A 17,504-nucleotide genomic window follows, 5' to 3' on the forward strand; every position below is an offset into this window, starting at 1 on the left:
CCAAACACAAATTAAATACAGTGGGAACCCTTAAAAATTAGACACTTACTGCTTTTGCTATTATTTAAATTGACTGTATTCCTTATACATTTAGAATGGGGAACTATTGCAAATAACATTTACTTATAATCAAATGGCAGGTTTTTTTAAGGGCACTATGTGTATACAGGCATTGCTTCACCTACCTGTGAAATGTAGCCAACTCTGGGGCAGACCTTAGAGGCTATTTAACAATGCATAACAGCGCTACTTTTAAAGAAGATTAGTGGGCTTGATTCTCAGTTAGAGTAAGGCCCCTTTATGCCACTATGGCAACAGAGGATTTTTAAAGAGATGAAAATAGTTCCGGAAGAACAACATGTTCAGAGATCTTCCCTGATAATGCAGAGCTGGTGTAAGGGTGCTGCACCAGCCCTACACCTAGCCTTTGTCAGAGGCAGAGTGGAGGTCTATCCGGCGTGTACTGTGGCTATTCTCTGCTTTCTAGTGCCTACAGTGTCACATGACCAGGAGATGGGCAGTTGTCCCTAGTGGTTGTAACAGGAGTCAGGCCTAATGGTCCAAACAAGCATCAGGCCTAGTGGTTAGAACAGGAGTTGGTAGTCAGGAATTGGAGCCCAGGGATTCAGAGGCCAGGTGCTAAAGCCCAGGGTCAGAGCCGTTGTCAGAGGTCAGGAATTGGAACCAAGGATCAGAATTGGGCTACCTGGAGTGACACAATGCAGGGGCAGGGCTGGGAACAAGGCAGGAGCTATCACAGCCACAGGCACATGCTTTGAGCAGCCAGTGAACTGCTGCTGCTGGCCTTAAGAGTCTGTCTGCTGTCTCTTCCAACCAATCAGACAGCCTATAACAGGCCAGCTGCACTTGTTAGATTGCCTGAAGACTGGCTCTACAGGGCCTGCTCCCAGAGTGACTCTGCTGCAGGCCCTGACTCCTGACACGTGGGAAGCCATGGAAAGCTGTTTAAATTAGAGTAGCTCTTAGGCTGCTCTAACTCACAACAGAGATCAAGCAAGTCCCTGCATAGTCTCTCAGGTGTGCACACAGGTAGCTAAAATCAATCTCCATCACCATCCCATGCCTGTTGTAAGTGAGAATCAGGCCCTCATATTTAATTGAAACTACCAGGAAATAGGGTTACCATATTTTGTGCCTCCAAAAGGAGGACACTCCACGGGGCCCCAGCCCCGCCCCCAGCCCAGCCCCAACTCCGCCCCTTCCCCAAAGTCTCCGCCCCCTCCCCTGCTTCCCGCGAACATTTGATTTGCGGGAAGCCTGAAGCAGGTAAGGAGGGTGTGGGGGGACTGCTGGTCCCCGGCCCCCGGCCAAGCACCCCTGGCCCGGCCCCCGGGCCCCCGGCCGAGCACCCCCGGCCTGCCCAGCACTGCCGGTCCCCGGCCCCCGGCCGAGCACCCCGGGCCCGGCCCCCGGGCCCCCGGCCGAGCACCCCCGGCCCGCCCAGCACCGCCGGTCCCCGGCCTGCCCAGTACTGCCGGCCCCCGGCGGCCCGGCGCACCCCCCGGCCGCCCAGCACCGCTGGCCCCCAGCGGCCCGGCGCACCCCCCGGCCGCCCAGCACCGCCGGCCCCCGCCGGCCCGGCGCACCCCCTGCCGCCCAGCACCGCCGGCCCAGCGGCGCCGGATTTTCCCGCACATGTTCGGCTTTTTGGGATTTCCCCCCGGACGGGGATTTGAGTCCCAAAAAGCCGGACATGTCCGGGAAAATCCAGACGTATGGTAACCCTACAGGAAATTTAGTTGGAATTTGACTAAGACTCCCTAGCTGAAGCAGTTTTTGCAAGAATAAAGGTAACTGGATCTTTCGTGTCCACAAGAGTTCTGGACCTGGGTTTTGCATCTCATTCAAAAGCGGACACTTCAAGTAATATTAAGTCTAACACAATGCAGGGCCATTTGTTCAATACTGGCTCAGGCTAAATAACCTTTAATAAATCACCAATATCACTAAGTTGCATGTGTTATCTTAGAACTAGAAATGATAGCATTTATCACTCACTTCTAGTAGAAGTCCACCTTCTGGTATGGCAGTCTCACTGGATAGATGGTCTTTTATTGTGTGACCAACTTGCTTCCTAAAGTGCTTTTCTTGAATGGCTGTTGAAAAAAGTAATTAACAATATATAAATATTACTGATGAGGGCTTTTAGTTATTGAAAACGTACTGTTGGTCCTAGAGAGAGAAACACATATTTCACAGCTCAGATGTTTTTATATAAAGTTCTTTCCTTGCTTGTCATTATACCTATCATGTTATTTTACTGGTTATGTTTTTTCCATTATTATACTCTACATATAAAAAACAACAACAAAACCATAGGAAAGCAGTAGAGAAGACAATTGACGTGTTGCCATGCTGCTTTGTTTACAAAATAATACATGTTATGAAAATTCTAACTAATGGCAACACTGTTCAGAAGATTGTCAGAGTGGATACAGGACATGAATGAGTTTTCTTATTTTCTATTTTGACCTCTTGTTAGGCATGAAATGATCTTGGCCTCCCACTTCTATAAATTTGAGATTAGTTCTAAGACTCAAGTGTATATTCTTGAAATGCCTTTTTTTCAAATGTGAAGTCAAAGTTTGTTTTTTTAGCATGGAAAGCATGAAAACATTGGATTAAAATTGCAAATTTTTCTCTGGTAATACCAAGAGTCCTGACGGAAACGAAGGCAGATTACTTTGGCTGACTGCTTTTCCTATGTCTGGGCTATAAATATTGGTTCTGAAATATCTTTAGATAATCATATTTAACTCTCTTCCAGAATAAATATGAAGTTGCATCAGCCTGGAGTAACAACCACAGGTTAATAACCCCAAAATAGGGATGAAACAATCTGAAATAATTCATTCCACATAGGAATATATATAAAAAAAGTCTGGAATGTTACTTGCCTCTTTGCTAAATGTAGTGATGACAACTGGATGCAATTTTTGAATAAGAGCCCAGAGTAAAAACTGAATAAAAATGTTCATGGATTTAACAGTATTAGTTGAAAATGACAAAGGGCGTGGTCCAAAGTCTATTGGAGTGATTTCTCCTTATTTCATAGGCTTTAGATCAGGTTCTTATTAACCTGAGATTCTATAAAGGGTCAAGAGACACGTTATCTTTTCAGATCATATGATGGCAACACAGATACCACAGTTCTGGAAGTTACTCAATAAATCTGAATTGGTTTTTAGTTCAGATAGTGAACATTTACTGCTAGTGATACTGTGGACTCATATTTCCTAAATTGTAATATCAAGTATAGATAATAAATTCCTCACCTGAGTTTTGGAAAACACACTAGGATATCCCAAAACTACATTAAACAGGTCTAAGAGTGGGTTTCCATGCAAATTTTTCCAGCCACCATGATTTCATGTTTTCAACCCTGCAAGCCATTCTGCAAAATGGATGTGAAACTTCTGTGGAAAGGTGCACATTTTTAGGGGATGGGTTTTGTAGTCTGTCTTGATTTAAATGTGAGGTTTATTGGGAAAGATCACATGATGTATCTTTTGCATGTCCCTGCTCAACTGAGCTTGCTCCTAGGATTAGTAAGGTCAGTCGTAATGCCATTTGCAGCTGGGTATTACAGAGAGGGTGTAACTGCAATTTCTGAAAGCAAAGCCCCCATCCTATTGCTCCCCTAACCCCCAAAAGTACATTTTTATAATTCTCTACACAGAGGCTCATTATCTTTGTGTAGGTTAAAGGACAGACAGGGAGTGGCAAGAGGAAATTAAGATTTATTTTTATGAGTTCTTTTGGCTTTGTCAAACATTCCAGTGGAGCTAACTCCATCTTTAAGAGGAAAGCATTATTTTATTTTATTTCATCGAGCAGGCTAGGGTTCCCTGCCTGTTTGTTAGCCTTCAGGCTGACACAAACATAGCAGCAGAGGCACAAGAGATGTTTGTTCCACAGTCCATCTAGTACTGATTCCATTTCCAAATAGGAAGTATTATACTGTACTGTCATTTCACCTGCTAGAAGTTCCTGTATGTTCAGCCACACCCCACTGTTTCATAACACATTGTACACATTGCCCCAAAATGTGAACAGACCCATAGCAGAAGGCAAGGCAGCCCTCCTTGTGCCAAGAAGCAGAATGTGTTTCTCAGAAGCAGAAAAATTGTAACCTGTGCGTGGATCAGCATCGCTTCCTCATCACTATATACTCCCCCTGAGGGTTGAAGACACTGCATTAAAATTAAATATCAATATAAAATTTTTAAGTAGAACCAACCCATCAAGGAAGCAGGGATCAGTCACTAATGCACAAAGAGCTCAGAAGAGAGGCTGATGTTGATGAGAGTGTGTCATTGATGAAGGCAGCAAACATGGAGACTCAGTGAGGAAGAGCAGGACATATTACAGAGTGTAGAGGAGAAACTGAAAAATATTACCCCATTGGGGGTAACAGGCGAACACAAGCAACAATTAACCTCTGTTTTAGAGTCCTGCTGATGCCCTATCACTGACTAGAGACAGGCAATTTTTTTGGACAAACTTTTCACCTAAAAATGCATTTTGGGGGGTCTGAAAATATTTACCCAAATTGGGTCAATTTGATGAATACTTTCAGTTGAGAACATTTTTTCAAAAAAGAGTCAAAATATTTTGTTTTGACCATTTTGAAACATTTTGTTTTGACTTTCATTAGAAACAGTATTTCGGTTTCAAATTTGGCCCCAGAGTGAAACAAACAAACAAAAAAACCCCACAAAACAAAGAAGGGTGAAAACACCTGAAACAGCCAAATCAAAATGAAAAAAATGGTTTTATTGACTTGAAACTGATAGGGAAAAAATAATAATTTTGTTTCAGTTCAACTTGAAATGTTCAGGTGGATTCAGTTGAGATTTTTCGAGTTGATTAAAAATTTTCCAAAAAAAATTGTTTCTGTTCATATCAAAGCAGAGGGTATTTATTTTTCAGTTAAGCCTCTGAACCAAAAAAACCCATTACTAACTCAGCTCTCCCAGTGACTGAGTAGTAAGAATTAAACAGGAGTCACTAGAAAGAAAGCAGCAAGTGATCCTGATTGGTGATTTGATTGTGAGGAATCTTGTTCTGAGACACGTGTGGCCAAATTTGAAAATTAAATAGAATGCTGCCTCCATGGGTACAGGACACATGATATAACAAAAAGGATAAAAGAGAGCTTGAAGAATGCCAGGGAAAAATCCTCTAGATGTCATGCATGTGGGAAAAGATGGAGGTATAAGCTGTGTCAGGAGGTAGGGTTTGAATTTATGGAGCCTGGAAAAGCCTTCCATGAAGAGACACAACTGTTTGGATTATACTGTCTCCAATTAAGGGCAGGGGGCTAACCTGCCAGGTTCAAAATTAGCAAAATTGGTTAGGTAGGAAGTGGACAGAGGGGGGAGCTTTTGCTTAACACAAATTATCTGTTACATACTTCCAACATACAAAATAAAACAGAAGATGGAGCTGTTCTGCGAAAGAAGATGAAAAATAAGAAAAGCTATGTTGATATACAAGAGTGACAAACACATGAAGCATGGGCAACAAATGTGAGAGGATCACAAATTCTAGCAAGCCTGGTGAAATCAGAGGAAATATCAAAATCCACAACTCCGTAAAGGCTGGAAACTACTAAAAGACACTGTAATTGAAGAACATAAGAATGGCCTTACTGGATCAGACCAATGGTCCATCTAGCCTAGTATTCTCTCTCTGACAGTGGCCAATGCCAGAGGCTTCAGAGGGAATGAACAGAACAGGGGAGTTATCAAGTGATCCATCCCCTGTTGTCCATTCCCAGCTTCTGACAGTTAAGAGGCTGAGGACACCCAGAGCATGTGGTTGGATCCCTGATCATCTTGACTAATAGCCATTGATAGACCAAGAACTTATCTAGTTCTTTTCTGAACCCAGTTAGAGTTTGGGCCTTCACAACATCCCCTGGCAATGAGTTCCACAGGTTGACTGTGCATTGCATGAAGAAGTACTTTGTTATGTTTGCTTTAAAACTGCAGCCTATTAATTTCATTGGGTGACACGTGGGTTCTTATGTGAAAGGTTAAATAACCCTTCCTGATTCAGTTTCTCAACACCATTCATGATTTTATAGACCTCTATCATATCCCACCTTAGTCATCTCTTTTCCAAGCTGAAAAGTTCATCTTTTTAATCTCTCCTCGTATGGAGTCTGTTCCATGCCCCTAATCATTTTGGTTGCCCTCCTCTGCACCTTTTCCAATTCTAATAAATCTTTTTTGAGATGGTGTGGCCAGAACTGCACATACTATTCAAGGTGTGGGTGTATCGTGGATTGATATAGTGACATTATGATATTTTCTGTCTTAGTATCTATCCCTTTCCTAATGGTTCCTAACATTCCATTACCGTTTTAGACTCCCACTGCACATTGAGCAGATGTTTTCAGAGAACTATTCACAATGACTCCAAGATCTCTTTTTTGAGCTATAATAGCTTATTTATACCCCATCATTTTATATGTATTGTTGGGATTATGTTTTCCAATGTGAATTACTTTGCATTTATCAACATTGAATTTCATCTGCCACTTTGTTGCCCAGTCTCCCAGTTTTGTGAGATCCCTTTGTAACTCTTTGCAGTCTGCTTTGTACTTAACTATCTTGAGTAATTTTTATCATCTACAAACTTTACTACCTCACTGTTTACCCCTTTTTCCAGATCATTGATGAGCAGCACTAGTCCCACTACAGATCCCACAGATCTCTGGGGAACCTGCTATTTACCTCGCTCCATTTTGAAAACTGACCATTAATTCTTATGCTTTATTTCCTGTCTTTTAACCAGTTACTGATCTGTAACTTTGCTTAAGAGCCTTTGGTGAGGGATCATGTCAAAGGCTTTCTGAAAGTCCAAATACACTGAGTCCACTGGATCCCCATTGTCCACATGCTTTTTGACCCCTTCAAAGAATTCTGAGAGATTGGTGAGGCATGATTTCCCTTTACGTAAGCTGCCTTGACTCTTCCCTAACAAATTGTGTTCATCTATGTGTCTGATAACTTTGTTCTTTACTATAGGTTCAACCAATTTAGCTGGTACGGAAGTGAGGCTTACCAGCCTGTAATTGCCAGGATCTCCTCTGGAGCCTTTTTAAAAAATTGGCATCACATTAGCTAACCAGTCATCTGGTACAGAAGTTCATTTAAATGATAGCTGACATACCACTGTTAGTAGTTATGCAATTTCCTATTTGAGTTCCTTCAGAACTCTTGGGTGAATACCATCTGGTCCTGGTGACTTATTACTGTTTAATTTAATCAATTTGTTCCAAAACCTCCTCTACGGACACCTCAATCTGGTCCAGTTCCTCAGATTTGTCACCTAAAAAGAATGGCTCAGGTGTGGGAATCTCCCTCTCATCCTCTGCAGTGAAGACTGATGCAAAGAATTCATTTAGCTTCTCTACAATGACCTTATCTTCCTTGAGTGCTCCTTTAGTACCTCAATTGTCCAGTGGCCCTACTGATTGTTTGGTAGGCTTTTTGCTTCTGATGTACTTCAATAAATCTTTGCTGTTAGTTTTTGTGTTTTTTATTAGTTGCTCTTACATTTCTTTTTTGACTTCCCTAATTATACTTTTACACTTGACTTGCAGAGTTTATGCTCCTTTCTATACGGACTATAATTTCTCTGAAAAAGAAGAAAACAATTAACAAGAAATGTCCAATGTGATTTCATGAAGGACTGTTCAGATAGGAGGATGGAGAACCAGTTCCTGGTCTGGAAATGCAAAAAGGGGTGGAAACCAAAGAAGAATACAAAGTTAAGACTGATAGCTGGAGTAGCTAACTGATGATGAATGCACAAAAATGCAGAGGATGATGGTTTTGGATTAGTTGAATGTTTTATGTAATGAGACACAACGGTTTAGTTTTAATGGTCTCCTCTTTAAGCACAAGTTACCAACCTCTGTCAGGGGAATTAGTGGATTGGAGGGATATGAATAATGAAATTGCTCTAAATCAGTTAGAAAATGTACAGTTAGAGGCAGAGAGAGTAAATTCATCCACCCAATCTTCCTCCTCTACAAAAGTATCACATTCTGGCACTAGCATTGCCTATTTATAGACCTCTAAACCTCTTGATTTGAAAAATCAAATCTAGAAGACCTTGAACATGTTAAAGGGGAGAAAAGCACTCTGACATCTTTAATTCCAAATTCTTGAGACATTTACTAAAAATTGTCCTCATTAATCATTTTCTTTTGTCTCTCACCCCAGAGATCACATATTTGGTGTAAGTTACTCTTTTATTTGCATTTATATAAACCTCAGAGCTCTTGTTAAAATATGATTTTAGACCAATGGGATTACCCTCTCCAAATCAACTCTCCAAATCCTCTCATGGATCAGCCTTAACTCCACCCGCTCAAGTTATAGTAGTGACATAGTTTAATCCATCCCAAGAGTAGTGGGGAGACCATCTCTCTCCTGGACTGCTGCAACAGCCGTGCTGCCCCTTACGCTTGGCAGATCATAATTTCATTTCAAACTCAGTTGATCAAAAATGAAACTGAAAATACCAAGCCTGATTAAACTATACATTCTTTTGCACTCTTGAACATCGTCTCTTTTCTATACATATTAATTTCTCTTTAGAGCCAAGGATAGCTGGTCATGTGTACCCTACTGAATGCATGAAATTGTCTTAAACTGAGCTATAGCTATGAATCTAACGGGACTATTCCTCTCTCTACTGATGTGGAGCACACATTAACACTAAGGACTAGACTCCATAGACTGTACATTAAAAATCATGTTACATACAACATGAAGAAGAGTTATTAAACTACTAAACAATCAGAACAGCATCTTTTCATTCTGAAATGCCACAGCTCACAGTTTGCATGACTGTTTCAGGAAAGAAATCACCAACAAAATCCGTTCTCAGACAGCCTGATGTTTGGAATCCAGTACTGTAGCAGGGCCCACCAGACTGCCAGATGAAATTATGCTAGCAATAATACGAAGCTTTCCTTCCCTACTTAGTGGTTTTCTTAGTCTGCTTCTTCTTAAGAGACTCTTTGAAATGTGTCTACCCTTTGAAGTTTAAGTGCAGCATGGCATTTATTTAAGGTACCAAACTCAGTAAACTGAACTACTTTCTTTTCCTTCAAAATCTCTTCCCCTCTTTCTTTCAGAATTATTTGCCTCATTCTTTCTGAGAGCTTAATGTGTTTCCCATGTACATGAGGTATCAAAGACATGCCATCTTCTGACAGTTACATTCTCCTCTAGCTATTTTACTGTATATTCTTTTCTCACAGCTTTGCATGATTAGAGCTCACAGATATCTTCACGGCATGTGGGCGGGAGTTGGGCACAGAGCCACTTACCAAGTCGAAACTCCACCCTTTGCTCCCCTTCCCTCCCCAGTTGAAGAATTCCTTTTGAGAAAAATACTAGGGGGAGACCAGGCCTTTTGGTAAAAACAGACTGCTGACTAACCAGAGCCTCACTGTCACGCAATCTAACTGGCTGTCAATCTTTCCTTGCATCTGACAGTGGCCTGGCTCTTGTTCAAACCATTGCGTGCAAGCAGACAAGCCACATTACCCTATGAAGTATTTCATAATAACAACAGCTGTTAAATATTGATGACTCCTGGCAAGCTCTGAATGCTTTTCATGAAGGTTAAGCCTTCATGTAATGGAACCTAATTCCTCATTATATATTGTATCAGATATCTGGAAATTGCCTAAAAAAAGAAATGTAGCTTAAAGTAAAGAATCAGAAAATAACTCCCATTCCTTAGGGAGAGGGGGAAAACTGGCAAGTTAAAAGGTGAAGAATATTTCTGTCAAGTAAATTCCTTTTTACAAATAGAAGGGAAAAGGCTACAGGAAAAACTATCAAAACAATTGGTTTAGTTATATTCCACTGGGTGTTTTTTTTTTTTTTTTTTATAAATAAGTTCTGATGAAGAAAGCTTTGTAAAATAGCTGTCTGATTTGTCTTGTATATTTACAAAGAACACTTTATAATGCATGAAACTGTTCATATATTAAACACAAGTGGCAAAGTACCCATTTCTGCACCCCTTCTAGTACCCTCAATCCTGAGGGAACTGGCTAGTGCTGGGTTTCATGGAGAGCAGTGAGGATGCTAATGTGAATGGTCAGAGAGGGCTTCCAGCACTGGGGAGGTAGAAAGGGGCTAGTTTCTTGTCTTGAGCAAATCTTTCATGTTCTTCAGCTTGACCTCCTAAAACAACTCGCTCTGCTAACTAGTCTCATTTGACCTGACTCTTGACCGATCAGAAAGGGAGTCAAGTCAGGCGGAAGAACATGGCAGTTGAACTTGCGCCTTTGGGAGGGAAATGGCATGAAGCTAGAATGGGTAACACTGAGGATTCAGGCTAAAGGCAGAGGTCAGTGTGTGAGGCAAATGAGGGAACCTCACCCAAGGAAGGAAAGCAAGTTGGGGCTCTATTAGGGGAGCATTATGGGAGGAATTTTTGTCTCTCTTTTGTGAGGATGTAAGAATGTGGGAGAGGGTGAAGAGGGGGGAGGATTGCAATTAGAAGAGGTAAGCTAAGAAACTGTACACAACAATATATTTATTTTTAGTTTTATTGCAACTCATTGAAGAGAAGCACTGTGAAGTTTAAGAGAATTTATGGTGAAGATTACTCCACCCACCTCCCTGTCCCTATTGCTCACAATCTGGGACTCATACCAAGCAATGTAGTCTTGCATTAATATATTTAAAACTCAGTGAGCATAACAAAGAACTACTTATTATTTATACTTTATTAAAAGCAATATTTTCTAAAGAAAGTGAACTTCTGTTTGTGAAAATCAAGATACAGCTTTTTTGCTAAATGCACTAGAAATTTTGAACTAAACTGTTTCAACAAATGAAACATAAGCTCAATGTGGTGCAAAAGAAACGTAAATATTGTAGTCATGTTAGATTCACTGTAACTATGGTAGAGGAGGCACTTTAATTTCATATGGAATTTCTTATAGACTTTTGAAAGAGTTACTCTTGAATCTGTCAGTCCAGAGGTGACTTATGTAGTGTTTAGGAAGTGTGTTTAAAATTATGTTTGTCTATTTTTGAGATCTCAGGTTGAAAAATTATGATTTTTACTGAAGTTTTTCAGATGTTTTACTCTATTTCCCTCTCCCCCATCCCAATTTTGTACACTGGAACAAAGTTTAAACCAGTTAGGATGATGCAGGCTTTCACCTGCTAATCCATTTTAACCTTGACTGCCCTGAGTCTTCCTCATCAGCTGGTCAGCCCTCCCACTCCCTGTTTGTCTGAATGTGAGATCATCAGATTACGTATTCATTTTATAGTTGCACATTCAGATTGAGATCTGGAGGCACCTGTGGTTTAGCTGATAGGTAATCAGAGCTGCTGAGCATTTCCCATTCCTCCCGCATGTCCTTGCCATTAAGATGGCACTGGAAGTTACCCAGCAGGGCTGGATGGTTATTCTGCTGGGCTGTTGTGCATCTTTTCACATGCACAGCAGTTTAAAAAATGTATAGAGGAAATAGTCAAACTAATCCTTCTCTATTAACTCTGAATTCTCAGCATTTTCTCTAAAGTCACAGAATTTAGTCCATTCTCCTTCAGTGTGGCTCAAAATATTTCATTGTTCCTAAGCCATATCTTCTTTATTGAGCCCTGACCCCTAACAAGAATACCACAAGCACACAGACCCTTTTACCCAGACAGAGCTCCTCTGAACTCAGTAGGCTCTGCACTGGCACAAGGATCCACATGCACTGTTCTCATTGCAACATCAGGACCTTGTTCACTCAATTTCTGGGGATGACAAGAAAGACAGAGGAACTAGAACAGGGGTCGGCAACCTCTGGCACGCGGCTCGCCAGGGTAAGCACCCTGGCGGGCTGGGCCAGTTTATTTACCTGCTGGCGCGGCAGGTTCGGCCGATCGCGCCCCCCACTGGCCGCGGTTTGCTGCCCCAGGCCAATAGGGGTGGCAGGAAGCCGCAGCCAGCACATCCCTTGCCCACGCCGCTTCCCGCCGTCCCTATTCGCCTGGGACGGCGAACCGCGGCCAATGGGGGCGCGATCGGCCGAACCTGCCGCGTCAGCAGGTAAATAAACTGGCCCGGCCCGCCAGGGTGCTTACCCTGGCGAGCTGCGTGCCAGAGATTGCCGACCCCTGAACTAGAACAACGTCTGTGACATTAACTAAATAAAATATATCTCAGCAGCAACAATAATAGAAATCAGAACCTTATGACCAAGCCTGTGTGTGACTGAATAAGAGTCTGATGAAAGAATAACTTACGTTATTCTAGCGAACAGGAGCAGCTATCAGGAGTTTTGCGAAGGAATTCTCCAGGTGAAGGAGGAGCGAGTACGTGACCTTTGGGGTAAGTTTGTTGTCTGTAGTGTCTGTGTTTGTGTTTGTGGTGTGCTTGCTGCTTGCCTGAAATATACCATGTGGTATGTTTGTTTGGGAACCGTGTGCTGAGCCTAGCAGCCTGCTAGGAAAGGCTGAGAGCTTCTTAATGAGGCTTTGATCCCTAAGCCCTTTAGCACCCATCAACCCTTAACCAGGGGGCAGGGCTACTCAGGAAGACCAGAGCTTTAAAAAGCCCACTCCTAAATGACCTGAGGAGCAAGTGAACTGGAGCAGCTAACAGGGGAGTTTTCCAAGGGAGTTTAGAGGGGGAGTCAGTGGTGGATTTAGAGTTAGTGGGGCCATGTGCGCAGCTTCATTTTTGGGGGCCCCCCTTGGGACCCAGCCAAGAAAAAGAACATTCTCTCTTACCCCCCCCCATTTTTCATTCTTTTTTTCTTCATCCTCCTCCTATATTATAAGTAATGGGAAGTAAATGAAAATAAAGTGAGGTGCCTTGATTGGGGCAGAGGGTTGGGATGCGGGAGGGGGTGAGGGCTCTGGAAGGAAGTTTGGGTGTGGGGTGCGGGCTCTGGGCTAGGGCAAGGGGTTGGGATGTGGGAGGGGGTGGGGGCATGGGAGAGGGTGGGGGTGAGGGCTCTGGGAGAAAGTTTGGTTGCAGGCTCTGGGCTAGGGCAGGTGGTTGGGGTACGGGAGGGGGTGAGGGCTTTGGAAGGAAGTTTGGGTGTGGGGTACGGGTTCTGGTTTGGGGCAGGAGGTTGGGGTGTGGGAGGGGGTGAGGGGTGCAGGCTCTGGGAGGAAGTTTGGGTACAGGATGCAGGCTCTGGGCTGGGGCTGGTGGTTGGAGTGTGGGAGGGGGTCAGGGGGTGGCGCTTACCTCGGGCGGTGCAGCTCCCAAAGCGACTGGCACAGCCCTCTGGCAGAGGCTCCTAGGCGGGTGCAGGGGGGTCCTCCAGACGCTGCTGCCTGCAGGCACCACCCCCCGCAGCTCCCCTTGGCCACAGTTCCCATTGGCCGCAGTTCCCGGCCAATGGGAGCTGTGGAGTCGGTGCTCGGGGCAGGGGCAGTTCGCAGAGACACCCCCCAGGGGCTGCAGGGACATGCTGGCCGCTTCCAGGAGCGAAGCAGCACAGAGGGAGGGAGGCAGAGCAGGCAGGGAGCTGCCTTAGCCCTGCTACTGGCACGTCTCTGCGTGCCCCTTGGTGGGAGGGAGGCAACAGGTCTCCGGGCGCTGCCCGGGGTGGGGGCAGCACATGGAGCCACCTTTCCCCTGCCAGGGGCACTCAGAGATGTGCCAGCAGCTGGCTGCTTCTGGAAGTGGTGTGGGGCCACCGGCCACGGCATGCAGGCAGCTTGCCTGCCTGAATCCTGCTGCGCCACCGGCTGGGACTCAGGGGCAGGTTGCCAGATATTTGTCCTGCATTTTGGGGGCCCCCCTGTGGCTGGCGGGCCCCGTGCCACTGCACGGTTTCATGGTAAATCCGCTCCTGGGGGGAGTGTGTGGGGGGGGGGGGGAGGGGGGGGCTAGATACACTTACCATTCTGTAAGCTTAAAACCAAAACCACCCCATGATAAAAACAAAACAATAAAGGAATGAGCTGCAGGAGTAAAAAGATAATGCAGGCAGAAGTCTAGCAACAGAGTGGGGGCCATCCAGTTTATTGCACCCAATGCAGCAGGTATGATTACCTACCCTTTGGGCAGGTAGCGTATGTGTGCATTCGTTGCAAGGAGCTCCTGGCCCTCAGAGACCGCGTACGGGTTTTGGAGACCAGAAAGGCTGAACTGGAGGAGCTAAGGGAGATAGGGAGGTATATAGATGAGACTTTTCGGGACATAGTAGAACGGTCCCAGCCCCAGTCTGACAGACTCTTTCATCCTCCTCAATAGCACAGTCTCAGCGAAAGAGAACATCCAACTGGAGCAAAGGGAAACAAGCCCATAGTTGGGACCTTCCTTCCAGATGATGTTGTAATATCCTCTTGCACTGACGATACCTCTCTGGAGGAGGGAACTCCAGTTATTGGGAAGAGACAGGTAATAGTTATGGGGGATTCGATCATTAGAAACATAGATAGCTGAGTTTGCAATGACCGGGAGAGCCGTATAGTGACTTGTTTGCCTGGTGCGAAGGTTGTTGAGCAGATACCTGTGACATAGGGAAGGATAGGAGAGGGATCCTGGAGGCCAAATTTAGGCTGGTAGGTAAGAGATTGAAGTCCAGGACCTCCATGGTAGCATTCTCTGAAATGCTTCAGTTCCACTCGTGAGGCCAGTTAGACAGGCAGAACTGCAGGGTTTCAATGCATGGATGATGCAAGGGTGCAGGGAGGAGGGGTTTAGATTTATTAGGCACTAAGGAAACTTTTGGGAAAAGGGGAGCCTGTACAGGAAAGATGGGCTCCACCTAAACCAAAATGGAACCAGATTGCTGGCACTTAAAATTAAAAAGGTAGTAGAGCAATATTTAAAGCTGAAACATGTGGAGGAGCATGTGGTTCGGACAGAGACATCCCTTAGCGGAGGATCTATTAATGGAGATTCTCTATGTCCTAGTAAGGAGGAGAGGATGAAAGATGATAAAATACAGGTAGGATCCGATGAGAAACAGTCAAATGAAAAACAGACCCATTCAGTTACATCACATACAAGTTTTTAAACTGCTTATATACAAATGCTAGAAGTCTAAATAAAAAGATGAGTGAACTAGAGTGCCTCATATTAAATGAGGATATTGAGATAATAGGCATTACAGAAACTTGGTGGAATGAGGATAATCAATGGGACACAGTAATCATAGAATCATAGAATATCAGGGTTGGAAGGGACCTCAGGAGGTCATCTAGTCCAACCCCCTGCTCAAAGCAGGACCAATCCCCAGACAGATTTTTGCCCCAGATCCCTAAATGGTCCTCTCAAGGATTGAACTCACAACCCTGGGTTTAGCAGGCTGTACAAAATATATCGGAAGGACAGAACAGGTCATGCTGGTGGGGGGTGACACTATATGTGAAAGAAAGCGTAGAATCAAATGAAGTAAAAATCTTAAATGAACCAAACTGTACCATAGAATCTCTATGAATAGTAATTCCATGCTCTAATAATAAGAGTATTGCAGTAGGGATATATTACCGACCACCTGACCATGATGGTGACAGTGACTGTGAAATGCTTAGGGAGATTATAGAGGCTATAAAAATAAAAAACTCAATAATAATGGGGGTGTAGAGGGGTGGTCACCCGCTCCTGCTCTGAGGGATTTAAAAACAGCCCTTGGAAAGGACGGGGGTGGGTGAGAGAGAACACCCTGGGCTGATTGGGGGAAGTAGCTGCAGCTGGGCCATGCCCCAATCAGAGCCCAGCTGGCCCTATAAAGGCCAGGGTGGCCAGAAGCTCAGCAGTCTCCCCCTGAGTGCAGAGTGGGAAGGGGCCTGGCTGCAGGGAACTAGAGCAGAGTACCTGGGTGGAGCAGAGCTGGGGAGCTCCAGCCTGGAAAGCCCCAGACTGTGGCCTAGTGTTAGGCCAGGAGGTACTGAGGGTTGCAGAGGGCAGCCTGGAGATAGGCCAAGGCAGCAGGCCCAAACCCAACCTTGCCTGTGATGAGTAGGCTGATACTGCAGTCTGCCCAGGGAGTGGGGCTAGATGGTGACTGGCAGTAGCCTGACACTGAGGCAAGGTGGGGTTAGTGGGTGGGGGTTCCCCTGGGAGGGGAGACCTAGTGTGTGGGTACTGCTGGGGGCAGTGCCCAGAGCAAGGGGCACTGGGGTCCTGGGAGGGACACGGGGCCCAGAAGTAGAGAGCAAAGCAGATCACTGGCCTGCAGAGGGTGCTCCAGAGGCTGGGTTGAGCTAATTCCCTGAGAGACCAACAGGAGGTGCCGCTGGGGTGAGCCTGCTTGTGTTACAGGGGGATTTCAACTCTCCCCATATTGACTGGGTACATGTCACCTCAGGATGGGATGCAGAGAAAGTTTCTTGATACCTTAAATGACTGTTTCTTGGAGCAGCTAGTCCTGGAACCTACAAGAGGAGAGGTAATTCTTGATTTAGTCCTATGTGGAGCACTGGATCTGTTCCTGTGACTGTTTTTTGTTACTAATCTGCCTGGGGCGTCAAGTAATCAGGCTGAGGCTGCAGGATTGTTAGGGGAGGAGATGAAGGAGCACACCGAGTGACTAATTTTACAGCTTTATTAATTAAATAAAAGCAATGAGTGCTGGTTTTTTCCCATGTTATCTAAAGGAAGGAAGAAAGCATTAGTGCCCAAGCCCTCACCCGCTTTCATACTCACACATGCACAACCCAACACTGGCCAAGCCCGGGTGTAATGTAAGAAGAACGGGGGGAAGGGTGGATGAGAGTTCTGTTTTGTGCACAGGGTTCACTGTTGATCTTCAACTTGCTTTAGCTTTCAGGAGGCTTTTAAATCCTGGGTTTTTGGGGGGCCATTTTGTTCAGGGACCTCTGGCCCCCGGGCTCTTTGTACCAGTCCCAACCAGCTTTTTAAACTTTTTTAAAACACTCTGGCTTTAGGGAGGCAAAACTGTTGTTTAACTTGCTAACCTTTGCAGTTTTACCAGCTTGCAGCCCCTGCAGTTTTGTTCAGCTCAATTTTTTTTGTTTAATTTTTTTATGGCTGGCTGGGGTTAAAATACAAGCTTTTGGCTTTTTGGCATTAAAAAGTGTTTGTGTGCATTGGCCTTGGGTGGCTAAAGTTAGCTTTTTATTTTTAAACCTAGCTAAAGCGTTAAGTTAACCCATTCCTTTCTCCCTTCCTCCTTCTATGGCCTCTCGAAACCTGCAAAAAAACCTTTCACTCCACACTCACACCTTTAACCCTTCCCACAATACACTCCACTACATATACAAGTGCTAGCAACATGCAATGCTAAACTGCTTACTCCAAAAAACTCATAAGGGGCAATTTTACTGTAACAGTCCGCTTGGTATAGTGACCATAATATAATTTAATTATAACATCCATGTGGTGGGGGAAAACACCCCAGCAGCCCAACACTGTAGCATTTAATTTCAGAAAGAGGGACTACACAAAAATGAAGCTAGTGAAACAGAAATTAAAAGGTACAGTGCCAGAAGTGGAAAAACCTGCAAGGT

General features: G+C 44.5%; 1 protein-coding gene across 3 annotated transcripts in view; it reads right to left on the bottom strand.

Annotated features, from left to right (window-relative positions):
- AHRR (aryl hydrocarbon receptor repressor) overlaps positions 1-17,504 on the bottom strand; it is a 142,061-nt gene that overhangs the window by 54,336 nt on the left and 70,221 nt on the right. For all 3 annotated transcript variants that reach the window (XM_054018575.1, XM_054018574.1, XM_054018573.1), the window contains one exon: positions 2,020-2,117. In XM_054018575.1, the coding sequence (XP_053874550.1) occupies positions 2,020-2,117 (98 nt within the window). The remainder of the gene's footprint in view (positions 1-2,019; positions 2,118-17,504) is intronic.

Source organism: Malaclemys terrapin, chromosome 2 (genome assembly GCF_027887155.1).
Source record: "Malaclemys terrapin pileata isolate rMalTer1 chromosome 2, rMalTer1.hap1, whole genome shotgun sequence".
NCBI classification, from domain to species: Eukaryota; Metazoa; Chordata; order Testudines; family Emydidae; genus Malaclemys; species Malaclemys terrapin.